Source organism: Cyprinodon tularosa, unplaced genomic scaffold (assembly GCF_016077235.1).
Source record: "Cyprinodon tularosa strain WSP-4 unplaced genomic scaffold, ASM1607723v1 ctg70, whole genome shotgun sequence".
NCBI lineage: Eukaryota > Metazoa > Chordata > Actinopteri > Cyprinodontiformes > Cyprinodontidae > Cyprinodon > Cyprinodon tularosa.
The window spans coordinates 4,968,105-4,986,744 of NW_024039452.1; the positions used below are offsets into that span (position 1 = coordinate 4,968,105).

General features: G+C 42.6%; 1 protein-coding gene across 2 annotated transcripts in view; it reads left to right on the top strand.

The window, feature by feature from the left end:
- The window catches only part of slc1a1 (solute carrier family 1 member 1), a 31,658-nt gene extending 15,939 nt beyond the window's left edge, over window positions 1–15,719 (top strand). Inside the window, exons 3-12 of one of the 2 annotated variants that reach the window (XM_038268376.1) lie at window positions 4,876–4,968; window positions 5,947–6,061; window positions 6,887–6,929; window positions 7,016–7,111; window positions 10,117–10,301; window positions 10,415–10,522; window positions 12,465–12,587; window positions 12,672–12,866; window positions 13,035–13,169; window positions 15,404–15,644. In XM_038268376.1, the coding sequence (XP_038124304.1) occupies window positions 4,876–4,968; window positions 5,947–6,061; window positions 6,887–6,929; window positions 7,016–7,111; window positions 10,117–10,301; window positions 10,415–10,522; window positions 12,465–12,587; window positions 12,672–12,866; window positions 13,035–13,169; window positions 15,404–15,644 (1,334 nt within the window). Of the gene's footprint in view, window positions 1–4,875; window positions 4,969–5,946; window positions 6,062–6,886; window positions 6,930–7,015; window positions 7,112–10,116; window positions 10,302–10,414; window positions 10,523–12,464; window positions 12,867–13,034; window positions 13,170–15,403 lie in introns of both variants that reach the window. The other variant, XM_038268375.1, reaches the window with a different exon arrangement.
- The last annotated feature ends 2,921 nt before the right edge of the window (window positions 15,720–18,640 follow it).

The window sequence follows — 18,640 nt, forward strand, 5'->3', positions numbered from 1 at the left end:
GGGCACCGCCCAATCTCAGACACTCTAGGGAGGAAACACAGGTAAGTGACCACGATAAACTGATATAAGATTAACTGTGTTGGTCACTTACCTGGTTTAACAGTCCAGACCACGAATGTCCCCAGTGCTACAGTCCCAGAGGTGATGCTGGAAGCTGATCCTGGTGAGGGATCCAGAACAGGCAGAATCCAGATCAGGCAGGAACAGAAACAAGTGGCAGGATCCAAACTTCCAGGCATCCACAGGCTTCCAGGAGGGTTCAGAGTCTGACTGGGACCAGAAGCATGACCAGGTGGTCACGCACAGGAGCAGACAGGAACAGGTGCAGATGAGCAGGCTCAGTGGAAGAGGGTAGCCGAGACAGGACGCGGAACCGGAACTTGATGCAGGACTTTAAACTGGTCTCCTCCCTGGAGCCAGGCTTACTGGATAAAAGCTGAACCTCCCCACATAATGAGCCAAAACCCAGAGGACTCCGCGGGGGAGGAACAGTGGACAATCAGGAGACGAGACAAACACTAAAACCCTCTTTCAACTGGCGGCTAGGATCCAGGACACGAACCATAAAATAAAACTGAACAGAAAGACTGACAGAAAGACAAGCAATGATCTGGCACTGAATGCTCAGGCTGAACTGAATATAAACCAGAGGAAACAGGTGAGAGGAATAAGTTATAATGAGGCAGGGAGGGAAAACGACAGGTAAAAGGAATGACTAATTAAGGGAGAGCAAACAGGCCAGATCATGACAGCTGGATAATCCGGATTCAAAACCTTTATAAATTACTTCATGTTGTCCGACGACAGTGTCTAACTTCAGTTGCGCCTCTTCTCCTGTTAATACGTTAAAGCCCTGGGGAGCGACCGGCTCCAGGCTGCACGTGATCCAAATGAGCCAATGAGCTGTCAGTCTGGGTTGCTGCTGCTGCTACTTTTAGACACAGCAGGCAAACCTGTGGCAAGCCGGGCGATGGGAAAGAAGGAGAAGACGATGAGAAAAAGAGAGCAGAGAAAGTGTGGACTGCTGGAAGAACTGCGGTGAACTGGTGAAAGAAAAGTGAAATGGCGTGCTCAAAGATGACCCTGCACATTTAGAGGATGTTTGGCTCAACCTGCTGCTGTGAAGCAGGATTCTCCACCATGAACAGAATCAACATTAAATCTGGATCCAGACTCAAAATGAGCACCTTGATATGTGCTTTAGAATGGCTTAGTCTCCATTTAAACCCAGGTTTAAAGCCTTGCAGGGCAGCCTAAAGCCCACTGCTCACATTAACCCCTTGCTCACACTGGCTCCGGTGCGGTTACCGAGCCGACGGAGACCGCAACTCCCGCACACCCCCTCTCACACCGCCCTTTTGACTACGGTGCGGTGCGGCTCTGCGGCTCCGGCAACAGGTCCGGAGATTTAACAGAAGTTCACTTGAGTTCACGTAACTTCACGCGATAACACGGCCCAAATAAGGATATTTGCGAGAGCTTGTTGCGGAGGTTCTCCGGCACGCCGCAAGGATAGCTTTCTTGCGGAATTTTCTGCAGCGCCGGAGTGTCTCGGTAACCGCAGCCGGACAGCTCAGCAGCCGGTGAGAGAGGTTTACGTCTTTTTAATGACTTGGAATCACTGCGGCGCCGCACCCACCGCACCGCAACGGTAAGACCGGAGTCGGTGTGAGCCTGGGGTAAGACAGAAAAAAGAAAGAAAATAACAAACGATCAGTTCAGGTGTTTGAGAAAATATGGGAATCAGGAAATTGTCTATATACCAAACTCAACGATTTTTGTTCTCTACTTCAAAAAACACTTTTTTTTACTCAATGTATAACATGGATGCATAAATACCTTATTTTATTTCAGTGTTAAACTCTGTTTAATTTAACAGATTATAATTAAAAATGTCTCCGGAACTTTACTGGTTGATGATTTTCCATATTCAGACCCCGCTGATTTTTAATTGGTTACCCCTGCTATAGTATTTTCCAATTTGCAAATTATGCATGCATGATGCCAAATACTTTTAAGCTGTGTCTGTGCATTAGCCTTCAAAAATGTTTGAGTTGTTTTTTCCCCCCATCAATATAACACGCAATATATTTCAGCTCACAACTTTTTCAAATGAGAAATACAACAAACGCTACAAAACGACAGCATCATCCACTGAATAAATAATTACCACAATGACATTTCACAGTGAATTACTTTCTGTTTACTCTATTTTTGAACATTAGACACAATGTCAATGGCTAATTTAGTCAATATGTAATGATCTCAGAATATGCTGCTCGTCTGCTGCGGGGCGGATCTCTGCAGAGATGGGAGAATACAGGTCAGTGACTGGATATGGAGCTGAATACGACTTGGAGCAAAGTCACTGACCTGATTCAAAGTTCAGTCCGTTCGCGGAGAACTCAGCAGAATCCAGGAGGGAGGTTAGACCGCAGTTGCGGCGGGCGACGCCCCCAGTGTTCCTAGAGAGCGAGCAGCTGACGCCGAGCAGCAACAGAGTCCAGAAGGGAAATCCAAGGCCAAAGTCAGAAGACAGTTCCAGGTTCAGAAGCCGGTAGAATCCAGGACCAGATGCGACAAACAGAGCAGACAGGGGGAAGGCAAAACTCGAGATCCTCAGGGCAGAAAACTGGTCAAAATCAGGGAAACAGACAGACTAAAGAAAGCTAGGAAACATCTCACAAAAACACTCGAATAACTTGGCGCTGACGGGAGGCAAACACACAACTTAAATAGTAGAGGAACCAGGTGAAAATGATCGGCGATAATCAGCCGCAGAACAAATTAGAAATGGGAGCAAGGAGCAAAGGAAAAATCCAAACCATCAGCGCCAAGATCATGACACAATAATTGAGTCAGTGCGAGATTGCCAGAATAATGTGACGTTACACACTAAACTATAGGATACATTGGTTTATATATGGATTTTCTTGGTTAGTTCATCCACTGACTGTGAAATTACCTGTAAAAATTCTCCCCACAGCTGGCAAGCTGCATGTTTTTGCAGCCAAATAGGCTACTACCCATGTAGGCATTTTTATGGTGCATCTCTGTGAGAGTGGGGAGTACCAATATGGTGGCCAGTGGCTTCACTTTCTTCGGGCAATCAGCAATCCAGTTAATAAATCAGTGAGCTAGCTCTATAAGCGCGTCCTTATTAGTCCAGATGTGCTGCAGCTGCTTAACCACACCTGCCGAGAGACAATAATCTGAGAGAGTTCAGGTGTTATATTTAATTAATAATTACATAATGTGGAAAATAATGATGGTGAGATGAAGCCTCATGAACCAGTGAACCTTTTGAACAAATAGCTTCAATAAACCCCATATTTCATGAGGCCTCATGTGAACATGTCACCTTCTGGCAGAGTGCATCACTATAGTTAGCAATATAATCTGTCAGTTTTTCCCTTAAGGTTGTTCATGATTGGTTTGTATAATGAAATCCTTTGTAAGTTTTTTTCGTGTGTAAAATGTTTTAGAAGAGAGCAATATTTTAAGGGACATAGTTTTTCTGTAATTTTAGTGACATAAGCGCAAGCAGACAGTGAAAGTGTTCAATTTGGGCATTGATTAACTAAATTAACCCTATAATGCCAAATGTATCATATTTGATTCATACGGTTTCTGAAATGTTTTGCGTCTGACACCTTTTTCTTAATTTAATGGTAAAAACTTTGCTAAAAATTCTATTGTACACAATCAGATATACCTGATAACAGAGGGCACAAGACTACACAAAATAATCTTGACTTATCACAGTAATAAATTATTAATATCAAAAATGTATTTCTGTTTTTTTCTTTTTACATATTTTGTTAAAAGGCCAAATAAGGACTTCAAACCAAAAAAAAGTAATTTTCTGTTTTGTTTTATTCTTGGATCGTGCTTTAAAGGGTTAAAGGTGTTGGTCATTTTTATTCGAAAAACAATAGTTTCCCCAGTTTTTTTGTTTTTTATCTGGTTGGAAGTTATGTGTCCAACCAATCTAATTTGGCAGTGTCTTTATCTATATTGTAAAAGGGCAAACCAATACAAAACCAAGACGCCACTATCACCACTAATATATATATATGAGCAAAGACGCATCATAGCAACCAGCACTCACTCACCGAAACATTGAAATTGTTGATATGGTAGGGTGATCAGATGTCCTCTTTTTCCTGGACATGTCCTACTTTTAATGCCTAAAAAAATGGTCCGAGGAGAATTTCAAAATCTTCCGGGATTTTGGTCGACTAAAGTGCAACATGTAGTTGAACCAATTTTGAAAGCTGTCTTCGGTAAAATGCTTTGAGCAAATGAACAGCTGAGCATCGAACTTTACAGGGATCTTCTGATAGAACAAAAAAATACATGCCTGTCGAGTCTTCGGATTCCTTGGGAAGACTGGGAATCCTCCGTGCACCCTGGAACACTACATTTCCGCCTGTGGTTCTGACTCATTTTCAATAGAGAAACTGTCTGCTTTGTAATTCTTGTAGAAGTAAACCCAACTGTAAGCTAAACAGCTAAACTGGTGGCTTCCATCTACCTCTATTCATGTTCTTGGGCCATGAACCAGCCGGCTGGTCTGTATGTCAATTTCGGGGCGTGACAAAACTACAGGCCAGAACCAAATAAGACAACATCCCCGAGTTCACGTCAATCCTATGCTTCGTTTGGATTCGCCCGTTTTATGGTGGAAGTTTAGAATTGTGAGATTTGCAGAGAAAGGAGGAGTTAATGGGGTTTGAACTTCTCTGTACGTACATTTCACCCACTGAACTATCATTTTCATCTATGACAATGGAAACCTTGTTTTGCATTCTCTCTTAGCGTAAATGGCTTCCTTCATGTCTCCATGTGTGATTATGGACTTGTCTCTCACAGGCGTCGCCGCACTGGACTCTGAGGTGTCTGGAAAAATAGGTCTTCGAGCTGTCGTCTATTACTTCTCAACAACCATCATTGCAGTGATTCTTGGTGAGTTTTTTGTCTTTCTTATCTTATGGGGTTTTTTTTAACATCCCTGGAGGCATAGGCTAGTTTAAAATGATCATTAGATAACCTTAAGTAAATATACCTGTCACGACACAGGACAAAATGACCCAATACTCAAGGGGAGACAGACAGCGGGATATTTCAAAGCGTTTATTTAAGACAAAGCGCTTGGATCCGTGGTATCAGCGGCTAGGGCGTCTATGACTGGAAACTCTGTTTGAGAGAAACACAGGTTAGTGACCATGATAATCTGATGGATTATCCATGTGTGTCATTAAGATGGTTTAACAATTCATCATCCATCAGCAGAGAACAAGGTAGGATCCAGCCGATGGGCTGCAAACAAGATGCATTTGGCACCGCCCAGAGTTTCCCAGATGCTAAAGCCCCGGAGAACATTCAGGAGTCTGAAGCCAGATTGGGGATACAGATCAGAATGGGAACAGGCTGGTTGAGGGGTCCAGGACTCAACAGATAATTCAGGCAAACCGTTCAGATGGGAACAGATAGGCCCAGTGGTCGTGAGGCAGAACAGGTCAGGATCAGGAAACCAGAAAAACTATGGTATGCAAAAAAAAACACTCTCTCCACTGGCCCCCAAGAAGGATAACAAGATAAGCTCACCCTGCTAGCTTGATGCAAGTACCTTAAATAGAGGCAGGAGCAGGTGGATCAGATGAGCGGTAAAAGAATCATGACAATACCACAGTTTTGGAGTTTAGCTCATAGATTTTTAATTTAAATGTTCTAAATCAGCATCTCCACGAGATTCCTGCTTGTTGGCTGTAGTGGTGAGATGTGACGGAGGGAGGGACGGCTCTGCCTACTCTGTGTAGAGCTTTTGAATGCCTTGGTTTACCTTGATACGACTAACTGGCCCCTACCTTACCTTGAGGTTGTTCTATTGTTCTGCTGCTCTGTGTGTAACTCTATGTCAAATAATATTCTCCCTCTCTGCAGGTATTATTTTGGTGATGACGATCAAGCCTGGTGTCTCCCAAGACGCTGACCACATCGACAGAACAGGCACCACCCCCAACGTCACTACGGTTGATACACTGCTTGACCTCATTAGGTGAATCTCTGGTTCTGTTGAAGGGGAGTTCTCCTTCCTAGAGTCCTTACATGCTGCTTAGTATGATAGCTACAAGGTTAGGGACTTCATGAAAACTACTTGGTTTCCTTATACAGAGCTTGGCTGCAATGTTTCATCACAGACGTATTATTTTCTAGAGACTGTTAATAACAGGAGGTGAAAAGCAGCTCTAGACTAGCTTTGAATGTGGTGATGTCATCACTACGCTTCCATTCCAATTGAGCCAGATTTATGCTGTGTTCTCCCGTTCTCCAAGAGTCCAGACTTTCCTGTGTTCTTCTAAAGAGCATACTTGGCGAGGACACAAGTCCGTACTTGAGTTCTTGTAATTTGAGAAAGGCCACCTGTATCCAGTGCTGGTTTTTCTCTTTTAACAAAGATGGCTTCCCTCACTCTTACCTTTAAAACATCTCTAGTGTAAGCTGAAGAATTGACAAACTTTTTCAGAAAAGCAAATTTGCCTCCGGACTAATCCTGCTCCGTGGTTGCTATGATCCCGGATGACTGAGAATTTGCAAAGGCCTATTGACGTTAGGTTACCATAGACCACTCATGATCTTAGAGTTCATTAATCAGATAATTTCGTATTGATTGTACAGCATGTTCCTAATGCTCAAACCTTTTCACAAACATTCCAAAAAAGGGCATCTTTAAATAGTTAATTTGCTTTGCGTATGGCAGGTAGCTGTTTATGGAGACAAATACCCCATCCCAAAAAATTTTCAGGTGTTTTAGGAACTTTGTATTAAGCAACATGTCAAACAAGTTGTGGGACTCTGATTCTGGACCTTTTTTATTCAACAGAAACATGTTTCCAGAAAATCTGGTGCAGGCTTGTTTTCAGCAGGTCAGAATCTTTTCACATCGATTTTTCAAATTATATTGACATGTATGTGGAGTACTGATGTTTAAATATCTTTGATTTCTCTGTAGTACAAAACAAAGCGGAAAGAGTTGGAGGAAGAGAAAGTGTCAAACAACACCACTGCAATGCCACCTCTTGCAACAACCGTCATGGCGGTCGTTGAGGTAGGCAAACACTCTGCATTTACAAAATACTCCTTATTATCAAAGTTTCATATTTTAGAAGTTTTTTAGATTTGGCCATTTTATGAGGATGTCTTTGTGTGCAGGTTAATTTTATTGTGCAGGATTATTAGGCAACATAATAAAAAACAAATATATACCCATCCTACTTGTTTATTTTCACCAGGTAAACCAATATAGCAACTCAAAATTCAGAAATAAACATTTGCGACATTCAAAAACAAACAAAACAAAAAATAAGTGACCAATATAGCCACCTTTCTTCACCATGACGCTCTAAAGCCTTCCATCCATAGATTCTGTCAGTGTCTTCATCTGTTTGCGAACCACGTTGCGTGCAGCAGTCACAACAGCCTCCCAGACACTGTTTTCCCTCCCTGTAGATCTCACATTTCATGAAGGACCACAGGTTCTCCATGGGGTTCAGATCAGGGGAACAAGGGGGCGATGTCATTAATTTTTCTCTTTTAAGGCTTTTTCTGGCCAGCACCCCTGTGGTGTATTTTGATGCGTGTGACGGAACATTGTCCTGCATGAATATCAGGTTTTTCTTGAATGATGGCGACTTCTTCTTGTACCACTGTTTGAAGAAGGTGTCTTCCAGAAACTGGCAGTAGGTCTGGAAGTTGATCTTGACTCCATAATTAACCCGAAAAGGTCCCACAACCTCATCTTTGATGAAAGCAGCCCATAGCATTACCCCTGCTCCACCTTGCTGGCGTCTAAGTCGATAAGGAACTTGCTGCCCTTTACTGATCCAGCCTGGTGCCCATCCATCCATCTGGCCCATCGAGAAACTCTCATTTCATCAGACCAAAACAGAGAAATCAGTCTTCAGATGTTGTGTCTAGTGTGTTTTGTTCAAAGGTGGCCTTTTTTTGGCTTTCCTTACCTTGGCCAGGTCTCTGAGTATTGAGCACCTTGTGCTTCTCAGCGCTCCAGACATGTTGCAGCTCTGAAATATGGTACAACTGGTGGCTAATGGCTTCCTGGCAGCTTCACGCTTCATCCTTCTCAATTCATGGGGGGTTTTTTGCATTTTCTTTTTTCAACACGCTCCTTGCACACCTGTTGCCTATTTGCCAAACTCCTGCACCCCTCTGAAAGACATCTGACCATTTTTGACTTTTCAGAGTCTGTCAAATCTCTTTTCTCACCCATTTTACCAAAGGAAAGGAAGTTGCCTAATAATTAAGCACATCTTATATAGGTTGCGATGTCATTAGGCCACACCCCTCATTAATGAGATGCACACCACCTGATTAACTTAATTGGTAGTTAGCATTCAAGCCTATACAGCTTGGAGTAGAAAAACATGTATGAAAAGGATGATGTGGTCGACATACTAATTTGCCTAATAATTCTGCACACAGTGTATATTAAAGATCATGTTTACTAATCTGGCAAGAGATTATTATCTGGGCCTGCTCAAATAAAATCTGTTCAGGGAAAGGAGGGACATTCAGCGGAACCTTCCGAAAACCTAGGCTGTATCCGAATGTCCGGCCTAATCACTACGTAGGGCTCTATATAGTGGTTACACCATTTTAAATGAGTGTCCCAATGTGTAGTGGATGAAAAAACAGTAGACTCAAAATTTTCCACAATGCACCTTGAAAAGTAGTAATCATCTATGGTTGTCACTATCCAATCCGTCTCGGAAGCACGATTTGTCCTGCGCATTTGCGAACAGAATACCTTCCGGCTAGCCAAATGCTTCATTTTTCGTACTTTTTCATTCTTTTGAATATTTTTTTTAATTCATTTGAATATTTCTGTATTTGCGTAAATATTGCATGTTTAAAAAAAAAAACCAAAAAAAGCAATACTCTTAAATAGCCTTTCGAACGTTACTGTGACTGCTCTGAGTATGTCCGATGATGACATCATGCAATACAATGGAGAGAAAAAGAAAAGTCTTCAATATTTTCTGTGATGTATTTTAGCATTCTTTGATGTTTTAAGTATATAAATAAGTATTTTCAGCACCGTTATTACGTAGTTTTTCAGCGATCCGATCTGTTCGTCAATTCGCAGGATGGATCATGCTTCCGGGACGGATCGGGTAGTGACAATGTTCACAGATGTATCCCAGAATGCTTTGTGAGAGCTCTCTTTGCAAAGCATCATGGGATTTGTTGACAAAGCAGCCCGCTGTCGGGTACAAATAACAAAGATGGTGCATGCACTATGCTTGGAGGAAGAGTTATGCGACCAACGAGGAACAATAAGTAGTGATCATCGGTCCGAATCGTCACTTAACTGAGCGCACTATAAAGTTCAATATGTAGTCCCATCTCCATATATTGATTGAGAGATTTATTAAAGCGGACGTTTGGCCCTAGTCCCCGCCTAGCAAAGATTGGTTTTAGCCAATCACAGTGACTAATGAAGTAGAACACGCCAAGAGAAAACACAAAAACGTGCACGCAGCTACAACTTAAACTGTACCTTAAAACCACAGGGTTTGAAAGTTCACATTTCACGATGTACGTTCTCACACTGTGCGATCCGACGCTCTGATCTGATCTATGTGCTCACACTGTACATCTAAACACCAAACGTCCGACTCAGCTCTGCAGTGAGATGCCGCTGGTCGGACTCATCAATCTGGTAGAAGAAGCCCTGACTTCTTCTAACCCTAACCCTTGTTAGCAGATGCGCAGTGCACTAGGTTATGGTATATCGGCAGGATTTGCTTACAACGGCCGACTAAATTTCAAACATGTTTTATTTTCTCCCGACCTTACGATTCCCGATACGAAGGTGGTCATTAGAGGCTGGTCGCCCCTCGTTACCCCCTGTACACTACACGACGCGGGATGCACAATGAGGTTGAAACTCTGCATGATCAAGAAAAATTCTCACACGACTAGAGAGCCCGAACAAGTGCAAAAAAACGTACAATGTATGCCCAGCTTAAGAGAAAACAGCATCCCACCCTGCTCTTGGTCATCTGAGTGTTTTTTTTTTTTTTATTCTTCCAGAACATCACTAAGGAGTATGAAATTGTTGGCTCGTATTCAGACGGAATCAACGTGCTGGGCCTCATTGTGTTCTGTGTGGCTTTCGGCTTGGTTATCGGGAAGATGGGAGACAAAGGCCGTATACTTCTTGAATTCTTTGATGCCCTGAATGAAGCCACCATGAAACTGGTGCAGATAATTATGTGGTACGTGCAGACGATGCATATTCTCTGAGCAAACCTGAAATAGACCTCCTCTCCTGAAAGTTTGAATAATCCATGAATATTTTATGTAAATGGTTGTTAACTGTACCTTTCAGCTACATGCCATTTGGTATCCTGTTCCTCATTGCTGCAAAGATCATCGAGGTGGAAGACTGGGAGATCTTCAAGAAGATGGGTCTTTTCATGGTGACTGTGCTGAGTGGGTAAGCTGCCTCATTGCTCTGTATCCGCCCGTCCCAGACGTTGGGATTTACGGCTGACATTTGGGCTGCCTCTCCCTTCGGCCATGGAGTAAAAGCTGAGCTCTTGGTGGGCAGTGATAAGGGCCAAGGACATTCAAAACCGCTCAACCTGCAGATGCAGTAATGAAAGCTTCTAAATCTAAGTGTCACCGTTAAACACCGCCCTGTAAATCCTGTCTGGTTGGGTCAGAGAGGGGAGTCCGAGGTTTGTAAATGCTATTTGGGACAAATTCAAAGTGCAATGTGATTTCATCGCCTTCTGGAGAGGCTATTAGGGCATCTTAGCGTTATTAAAAAGCACTTTCCATTAATTCTAACTTGTAAAATCAGTGGACTTTAAATCATTGTTTTAAAGAAGAAGCAAAACTTCTGAATCTGAATGTCAAACTCCATCCCTTTGAGTCCATTTCCTGGAGCTTTTAGATGTGTCCGGTGGTTCAAATTGCTTATTTTACTCCTTGCAAGACATGCCTGAAGCCTCAAATCAATCAGTGTCATCAGCATAGAACTGAATGGTTTAGACTCTTCAAGTTCAATGTTTACCTAAAACAAGCTGCTTCACTTAAACTTCATACATAATAAACATATTTTTATTGTTTCTTTTCATTTCTAATTTTCTTCTATTTTGGGTCGACTCTCTCTTTTATATTCTTCTTAAATTGTCATTTTGAAATCTCTATAAATGTCTAAAAAAGAAGAGTAACAGAATACATTTAAATTTCCAACTTAGCCCACTGGTGAGTTATTCTGTTTTCAGGACATGCTTATGCCCCCGATGTGGTCCTTGAAGGCCCCTTGGTGCCTGTAGGCAACACGTTGGTGACCCCTCATTCAAAGGATGTAGCTACAACATTAGCCTCTTTCCTACTGAAAATAGCGGGTTAACACGTGTTTTTCAAACATGGGTCAACCCGCTAACAATCGGCCTTTGGCTCCCTTCCCCTTCTAACCCCTTGCTGGCAGCTGCGCGTGTCTGGTGACACCATCATGCGTGAGTGTTGATCAGGAAAGTAAACAATGGAGAGCATCATGGAAGGAAAACAGGGTGAAGTCAGTGTACTTTATTGTTTCTCTCTATTATCTGTCTGAATCCCTCTCACCAGAGCGGCTCTATGTTTATCAAATGTAAACAGTTGTTTCTGCTTGTTAGATCAGCAGCAACTAGTGTTATGTGTTGACGTCTGTACGTTGCGTTCAATGGTGTCACGTAATTTAGCGGGTCGACCCGGCTCTGGTGTTCCCACATGATGCCAATCAGAGCCGAGGAGATTTTAACGTGGGTTGCTTGCCAAGTCATTTGACCCTTGTCAACATTGCCAACCCGACCATGACCTTGTCAACCAGGCGTTAAGGGTCTTACTCAGAGAGCCAGAGTGGCAGTCTGTGGGAGTGGGGCTTGAACTTAGAACCTTAGGATTTAAAGCTCTATGCCCTAACTAGTGTTGCACCGATACGGATACCAGTATCGGACGGGGCCCCGATACCGCCCTAAAATGGTGGTATCGGTATCGGCGAGTACCAACAAATAGGGCACCATTTTGAGAGCCATAAGTTTATTCAACTATTGTCACCCACTCCTGGTAGGCAATAAAAAGTTCTACTGGATTCACTTTGTATTAGATTTTTTTCGTGCTTCACAAAGGTAAGCAGCAGCTCGACAAAGCCATGATGGCAATTATTTTACATTATTATGGTATCGGAATCGGGTGATACTGAACAGCCAGGTATCGGGTATCGGTATCGGGGCAAAAACATGGCATCAGCGCAACACTAGCGCTAACCATTAGGCCCGCCACATTCTTAGGTCGTCAAGTCTAAAGGAAAAATTTGGAAGACTTCAGGAAGCTGGACTTCTATTAGATGATGAGGACAAATTCAGACGTTTATCTGCTTTGCTCTGCAGCTTGGCCATCCACGCCATTGTGTGCTTGCCTCTCCTCTACTTCATCATTGTGAGGAAGAATCCCTTCACCTTCACCCTGGGGATGGCTCAGGCCATGGTGACGGCACTTATGATCTCCTCCAGGTCAGTTTCCTATTCTGTGGTTAAATCCTTTCTGCCCGGGGAGGATGTGAAGCTGAACCCCACCTCCGTCCCCATGTGTTCCAGCTCCGCTACGCTGCCCGTCACCTTCCGCTGCGCAGAGGAGAACAACCGCATCGACAAGAGGATAACTCGCTTCGTGCTCCCAGTGGGCGCCACCATCAACATGGACGGCACGGCGCTGTATGAGGCGGTGGCGGCCATCTTTATTGCTCAGCTCAATGATTACCCTCTGGATGTGGGACAGATTGTTACTATCAGGTGGGTTTATAGTTTTTTTTTTTTCTCCTAGCAATTGAGGTGAAGGTGAAATGCAAACGTTTGAGTGAAAACGTGACGGAAGGAAAACATCTCAGTTAGGTTGATGGATTAGAAAACAGATCAATGATAGGACGTAAAAACTTGTTTTATTTTCATCTTTGCTTTTAGTATAACAGCAACTGTTGCCAGTATTGGAGCAGCAGGAGTCCCCAATGCTGGGCTGGTCACCATGGTGATAGTCCTAACGGCTGTCGGACTGCCCGCGACTGATGTCACTCTGATAGTGGCTGTGGATTGGCTTCTGTAAGTTCTTGTTTTTCTTTTTTTTTTTCAACATACATCGTTAACGCTAGAACTCCCAGGGCATTACCTCGAAATGTTATTTTTAAGCAGCTACTTTTTCCCCACACTTTAAGCCATGCGCTTTATAAGAAGACGTGGCTTTTCTTTGCATTTTTCCGAACTGGCAGAGGGGAAATTCAAAGTTAGAAATGAAAATAATAAGGGGCTAATTTTCATTTAGCACAAGAACGTGCTAGCAGCAGGCAGGACGGAGAACAAATGTTCCGAATGCACACATTTCTTCATTAATTTGATGCATTAAAGCTGCTGAACCAATGAAGAGACTGCGCTCAACGCCTGCAGAGCTGAAATAAAGAGCTGATGAAGCCCCAACTTTCAGTAGAAGCTCTTACTGCAAGCTAACAAGCTAACAAGAGCTAGCATTCTACTTCATCCCTACGCCAGGAGTTATATGTAGAGCTCCCCCTACAGGTTTGGTGGAGACAGTTAAGTAGTCGTCAGCGGCTTATGGTCCACTGCTAGCCTGATAAACCAGACTAAATGTGAGATTAAATGTGTTATTTAGTCCGGCCCAGATGAATGAGACGTCGGAAGATTGTTGATGACAACAACCCGTTGTTTTTCAAACTATGTCTGTGCCTATTGGCCAACGCTCTGACCAATGAGCGCAACTGACTGACTGACTTCTCAAAAATGAATGAGCGAAGAGCCTCTTCCTGCTTACGTTTCAACGAAAACCCCAAGTCTAATCTCTGTCTGACTGCCGTTAGCCTCGGAGCTCCTCTCAACTTCGGAAATTATTCTTTTAACTATGCATTAAATCGGTAAATGAACCATTAAATCGGTAAATGAACCATATAGCTTTAAAGTATAATATTCTCGCCTCAAATTATCTTAGAAACGTACCTTTATTGAACAACAGAAAAGAGAACTTTTAACTTTCAATGGAGCGCTCCTTGAAAGCTGCTGCTACTGTTGTGCTTTCCTCAGCATCGTGCAGCTTTGTCGTCCCGCCCTCAAAACCCGGCCCGCTTAGCATGCAGACATTTAAAACACATCTCTGCATTGCGATTGGCCCGCCAGATTTAGGGCCTGTGGCATTGATCAAGGCTAGACCACTCGCAGGCAAAAGTGATTTTGCCCTCTGGTGGGTGGGGCTAGTTTACTAGGCTAGTTCTGTGCGGCTTATATGTATGTTTTTCAAAAACTTAGTGTGCATGGATTATAATGAGGTGCTCGCTATAGTCCGAAAAATATGGTAACTCGTGACGAAACTGCATACGCTGTTAATATGCACGGCAACAGAAAACTTAAACCAGGACTAGGCGCTGAGCGGGAAAATACAGTGTCATCAGCATAGAAGTGAATGGTTTAGTTTAAAAAGCTAATTCCTAGATTGTTTTGATGTAAAGAAAACAATGATCATCAATATTAAGTTGCTTGTGGAACATGCCTGCACACAAAGTACTGCAACTTAAAATACGTGAGCTTCAATTAGCTAATTATGCTAACCTGATGTTTAAAAATCTAAAATCTGTTTTCTGTGAAATATTTTGTTGAAATCCAGCAGCAGAAGAACCGTAAAGACCAGGGTCTGCAGCATATCATATCCAAAGAGTCATTTTTTCCTGAGTCCAGCTAATTAAATTAGTTTGAGAGCCACAAAGTATTACATAATTTTTTTTATAAAAAAAAAAAAAAAACTATATTATTTTTATTAAATATCTGCCAGAATGAATATGTTGCCATTTGAAATAACCAAGAACTTATTTGGATTCTTTTAAAATAAGGAAAAACATAAAACGATTCATATAACTGAAGCATGGATTTTTTTCCTATAGGGTATTATTTGATGTAAAAAAACAAACAATAATAATAATAATAATAATAATAAAACACCTAGTTTCCAAGCAAATTACAGGAAAAATAGCTCTAAAAACATATTTTTGATGCTTTCCAATATTTTTTATAAAACCCAGAAAAGTGTCTAAGACTGGTATTTGATCTAATTATTATATAGTTCTTTATATCTTTTTTTGCCACTATTAAGATCCATTGTAGAAGGTTCAAAGAGCCGCATTCAGCTCCTGTAGACCCCTGGTAAAGACAGTTCTTCATCGCATTAGTCATATAGTTTTTAAATTTCAAATATTAATTTGGATTCATACTAAGCAAACATCTAAAATGGAAAAAACAATCAAACCTGGAGATTAACAGAAGCCGATGTGTTTCAGGGATCGCTTCCGTACCATGATCAACGTTCTGGGCGACGCTTACGGAGCTGGGATCGTTCAGAAACTATCCAAGAGGGAGTTGGAGAGGATGGATCTGAACTCGGACGTGGATGTCGCAAACCCGTTCGCCCTGGAAACTACGCTGGACGACGAGGAGTGCGAGAAAAAGTCCTACGTCAACGGAGGCTTCACGGTGGATAAGACTGATGCCATCTCCTTCACAGAGACCTCCCAGTTCTAGCCTCCAGCCGTCTTAGAGAAGCAGAAAAGCAGCTGTTAGTTGGAGAAACTGGATTTCAAGGATCCGTCGTGCCACAAAGCGGCCGTCGTAAAGCTTATATCAACGTGATCGCCTTTCATTTTGGACATCGATAACAACCACTAGATTCAAGTGCTTCCTTATTAACCTAAAGCTGTGCCAAGATTCTTGAATAAGACTGAAAAGTTTGCCAATGTGTGCACCTGATGATATCCCCATGGAGGGATCTGCTGTTTGTAATTAGAAGATAATGTATCGTTTACACCTTAAATTTGACAAGGAAACTCTAAATATTCTGTCATGCACTGCTTGTGTAATAATGATACTATTGTGTACCCATATGTATATTTGAACTGTGCCAAACGTATAGCCAGTTGTTTTTTTGTTTCTCTTGCTAAGTTGCATGAAGCAATATGCTGCAATAGCTAATCCAAGGCTGCAGACTGGTTTTTAATGGACCTTTTAAAGGCTGCTTACGGTCCATGAAGTGCTGATGAAATAACTGAACACTGTGAATTTTTTGAGGGATGTTGACGTGTTGCGAAATTAGGAAAATCATAAAGAAAAGTGTATAAATGTGGGAAAACTATTTGCTTTGTTCTAAATTACGACCCAATCCCAACTTTAGGTGGTAAATGCTTCCTGCTGATGAATAATTTGTCTGTCGAGGTGTTTTTGTTCTGGTTTCTAAAGTCGGGCGTACACTGTACGATTTTTTTTGCCCTTGTCAGGCCGATTCTCCGGGCGTGAAAGAATTTTTTGATCAGGATGACTTTCAGCCCGATGGTGCGTGGTTTAGTGTACTCGGGATAACGAGTGGCGATCAGCCTCTGACGACCACGTCCCCATCAGGAATCGTAAGGTCGGGAGAAAATCAAACGTCGCAAGGTGTGGGGAAATTGCTCAGTGGGCAAACAACGATTCTTATTTTTCCTCTCAGACGAAAATACAGAAGCATGGCGGGGGTGCAATGAGTGAAATGGAGTTCTTTCTGTAAAATTGACAGAGTAGTGACGTTTGCTCGGCCATGTCTTTGTCCAAATACGTCGTCGTCCTTTTTTTTAGGGCTTTCAGCACAAAATTCCACAAATTGCCAAGGCAGCGCGTTTCAATCTAGTGAGCTTCATATTCCTCTTCTACTTGTTTGGCTTCCAGATAGACGAGTCAGAGTATCGCCGTCTCATTGCGGAGCTGAGTCCCACCTGGTTTTTAGACGTACAGTGTGAGCACGTAGATCGCATCAGAGCGTCGGGTCGCACAGTGTGAGAACAAACATCGTGACTTGTGAACTTTTAAACCCTGCGGTTTCGTCGTACAGTGTGAGTTGTAGCTGCATGCAACGATTGAAAATATCGCACAGTGTATGCCCGGCTTAATGCTGGTTTGTCATTTAGCTCCTCACCAGTCTGTGGGAACTGCAGTAAAAGCAGCAGCTTCTCAGCATTAGTGCTTTTATTGCTGCCTAATACCTGACTTTTTTTGTGGTTTTGCTTTTTTCTTCTTCTCTAACAGCAGCTTATTTTGTAATTCATTTAAGTTCTGTTAATAAAGACATTTTTATGTCTTAGTTGATAAAAAAAAAAAAAGCTGCCTGGGGGGGTTGTGTTTCCTGCTAATGAGCAAAATCACTGGTTAAGGAAGAAACATATTTTAACACATTATAATAGGTAGCAGAAGAAGAATTCCAGGGAGAGTTTTTATTTTATTTTTTTAGGACACAAGACACAAATTTAGGGTGTGTTCGGTTTCAGTGGCTCGGTCCTCCCAGGGCCCGGTCTATCTGGACTGGGTACTTCGGAGGCCGTGAAAATAAGGAAGAGTTTTGGCTATGGATTTAAAGTCGTAGGGAAGTAATATTTAAATGTCAAATCATTCTGGCTTAAACATGTATATAAATGTTCTCTTTATCAGAGGATTGTCCCAAAAATTAGAAAATGTCTCTTCTTAAAAATATCCTGTCTTAAAATCTGTGGGGGGTTTTCGTTATCTTCTGCAGGCCAGTTAGGTATACGTCTAACCTGACTCCGCCAGATGGCTTTGCTCCGCTTATCCATCTGGAAACCTTCCGTTGAAGTAATTTTGGGAAGGGGCGAAAATACTGGTTAGCTGATTGGCCTATGTTGGTGATAGACGGGCCAAATAAACCAATCAACGATCAACGAAGCATATGACGTAACAGAGCGACGACGAAGAGGAGCCAATTGATAGATCAAACTTTTGTCGAAAACAGTCGGGAGAAGAGCAAAAACATCTTTTCCTCTGAGAAAAGCCTCCAGAGCAGTGTTTTGCTCTTCTTTCAGTGAAGAAATACTCTGTAATTCCGATAAAACTTGCTCGATAGCCACGCTAACGCTAGTTTCATCGGCTGAAGCCGCCATGTTCTTTAGACTGAACTGTCCACTTCTCATTGCGTCACACCTCAACCCGCCTCAAAGCCAACGCTGATTGGACGTTCGTTTGGTGAACGGCTCCAAATTTTCTTCAACGGAGAGTCTCCAGACTGATCTGCGAGTGAAACCTTGAAAGCTCGCGAGATCAGGATGGTCTCACAAGGCTAGTATACGTCAGCCTGAACACCTAAATTCGGCCAATCATATACACTATATTGCCAAAAGTATTTGCTCACCTGCCTTGACTCACATATGAGCTTAAGTGACATCCCGTTCCTAATCCATAGGGTTCAATATGACGTCGGTCCACCCTTTGCAGCTAGAACAGCTTCAACTCTTCTGGGAAGGCTGTCCACAAGGTTTAGGAGTGTGTTTATGGGAATTTTTGACCATTCTTCCAGAAGCGCATTTGTGAGGTCGCACACTGATGTTGGACGAGAAGGCCTGGCTCTCAGTCTCCGCTCTAATTCATCCCAAAGGTGTTCTATCGGGTTGAGGTCAGGACTCTGTGCAGGCCAGTCAAGTTCATCCACACCAGACTCTGTCATCCATGTCTTTATGGACCTTGCTTTGTGCACTGGTGCACAG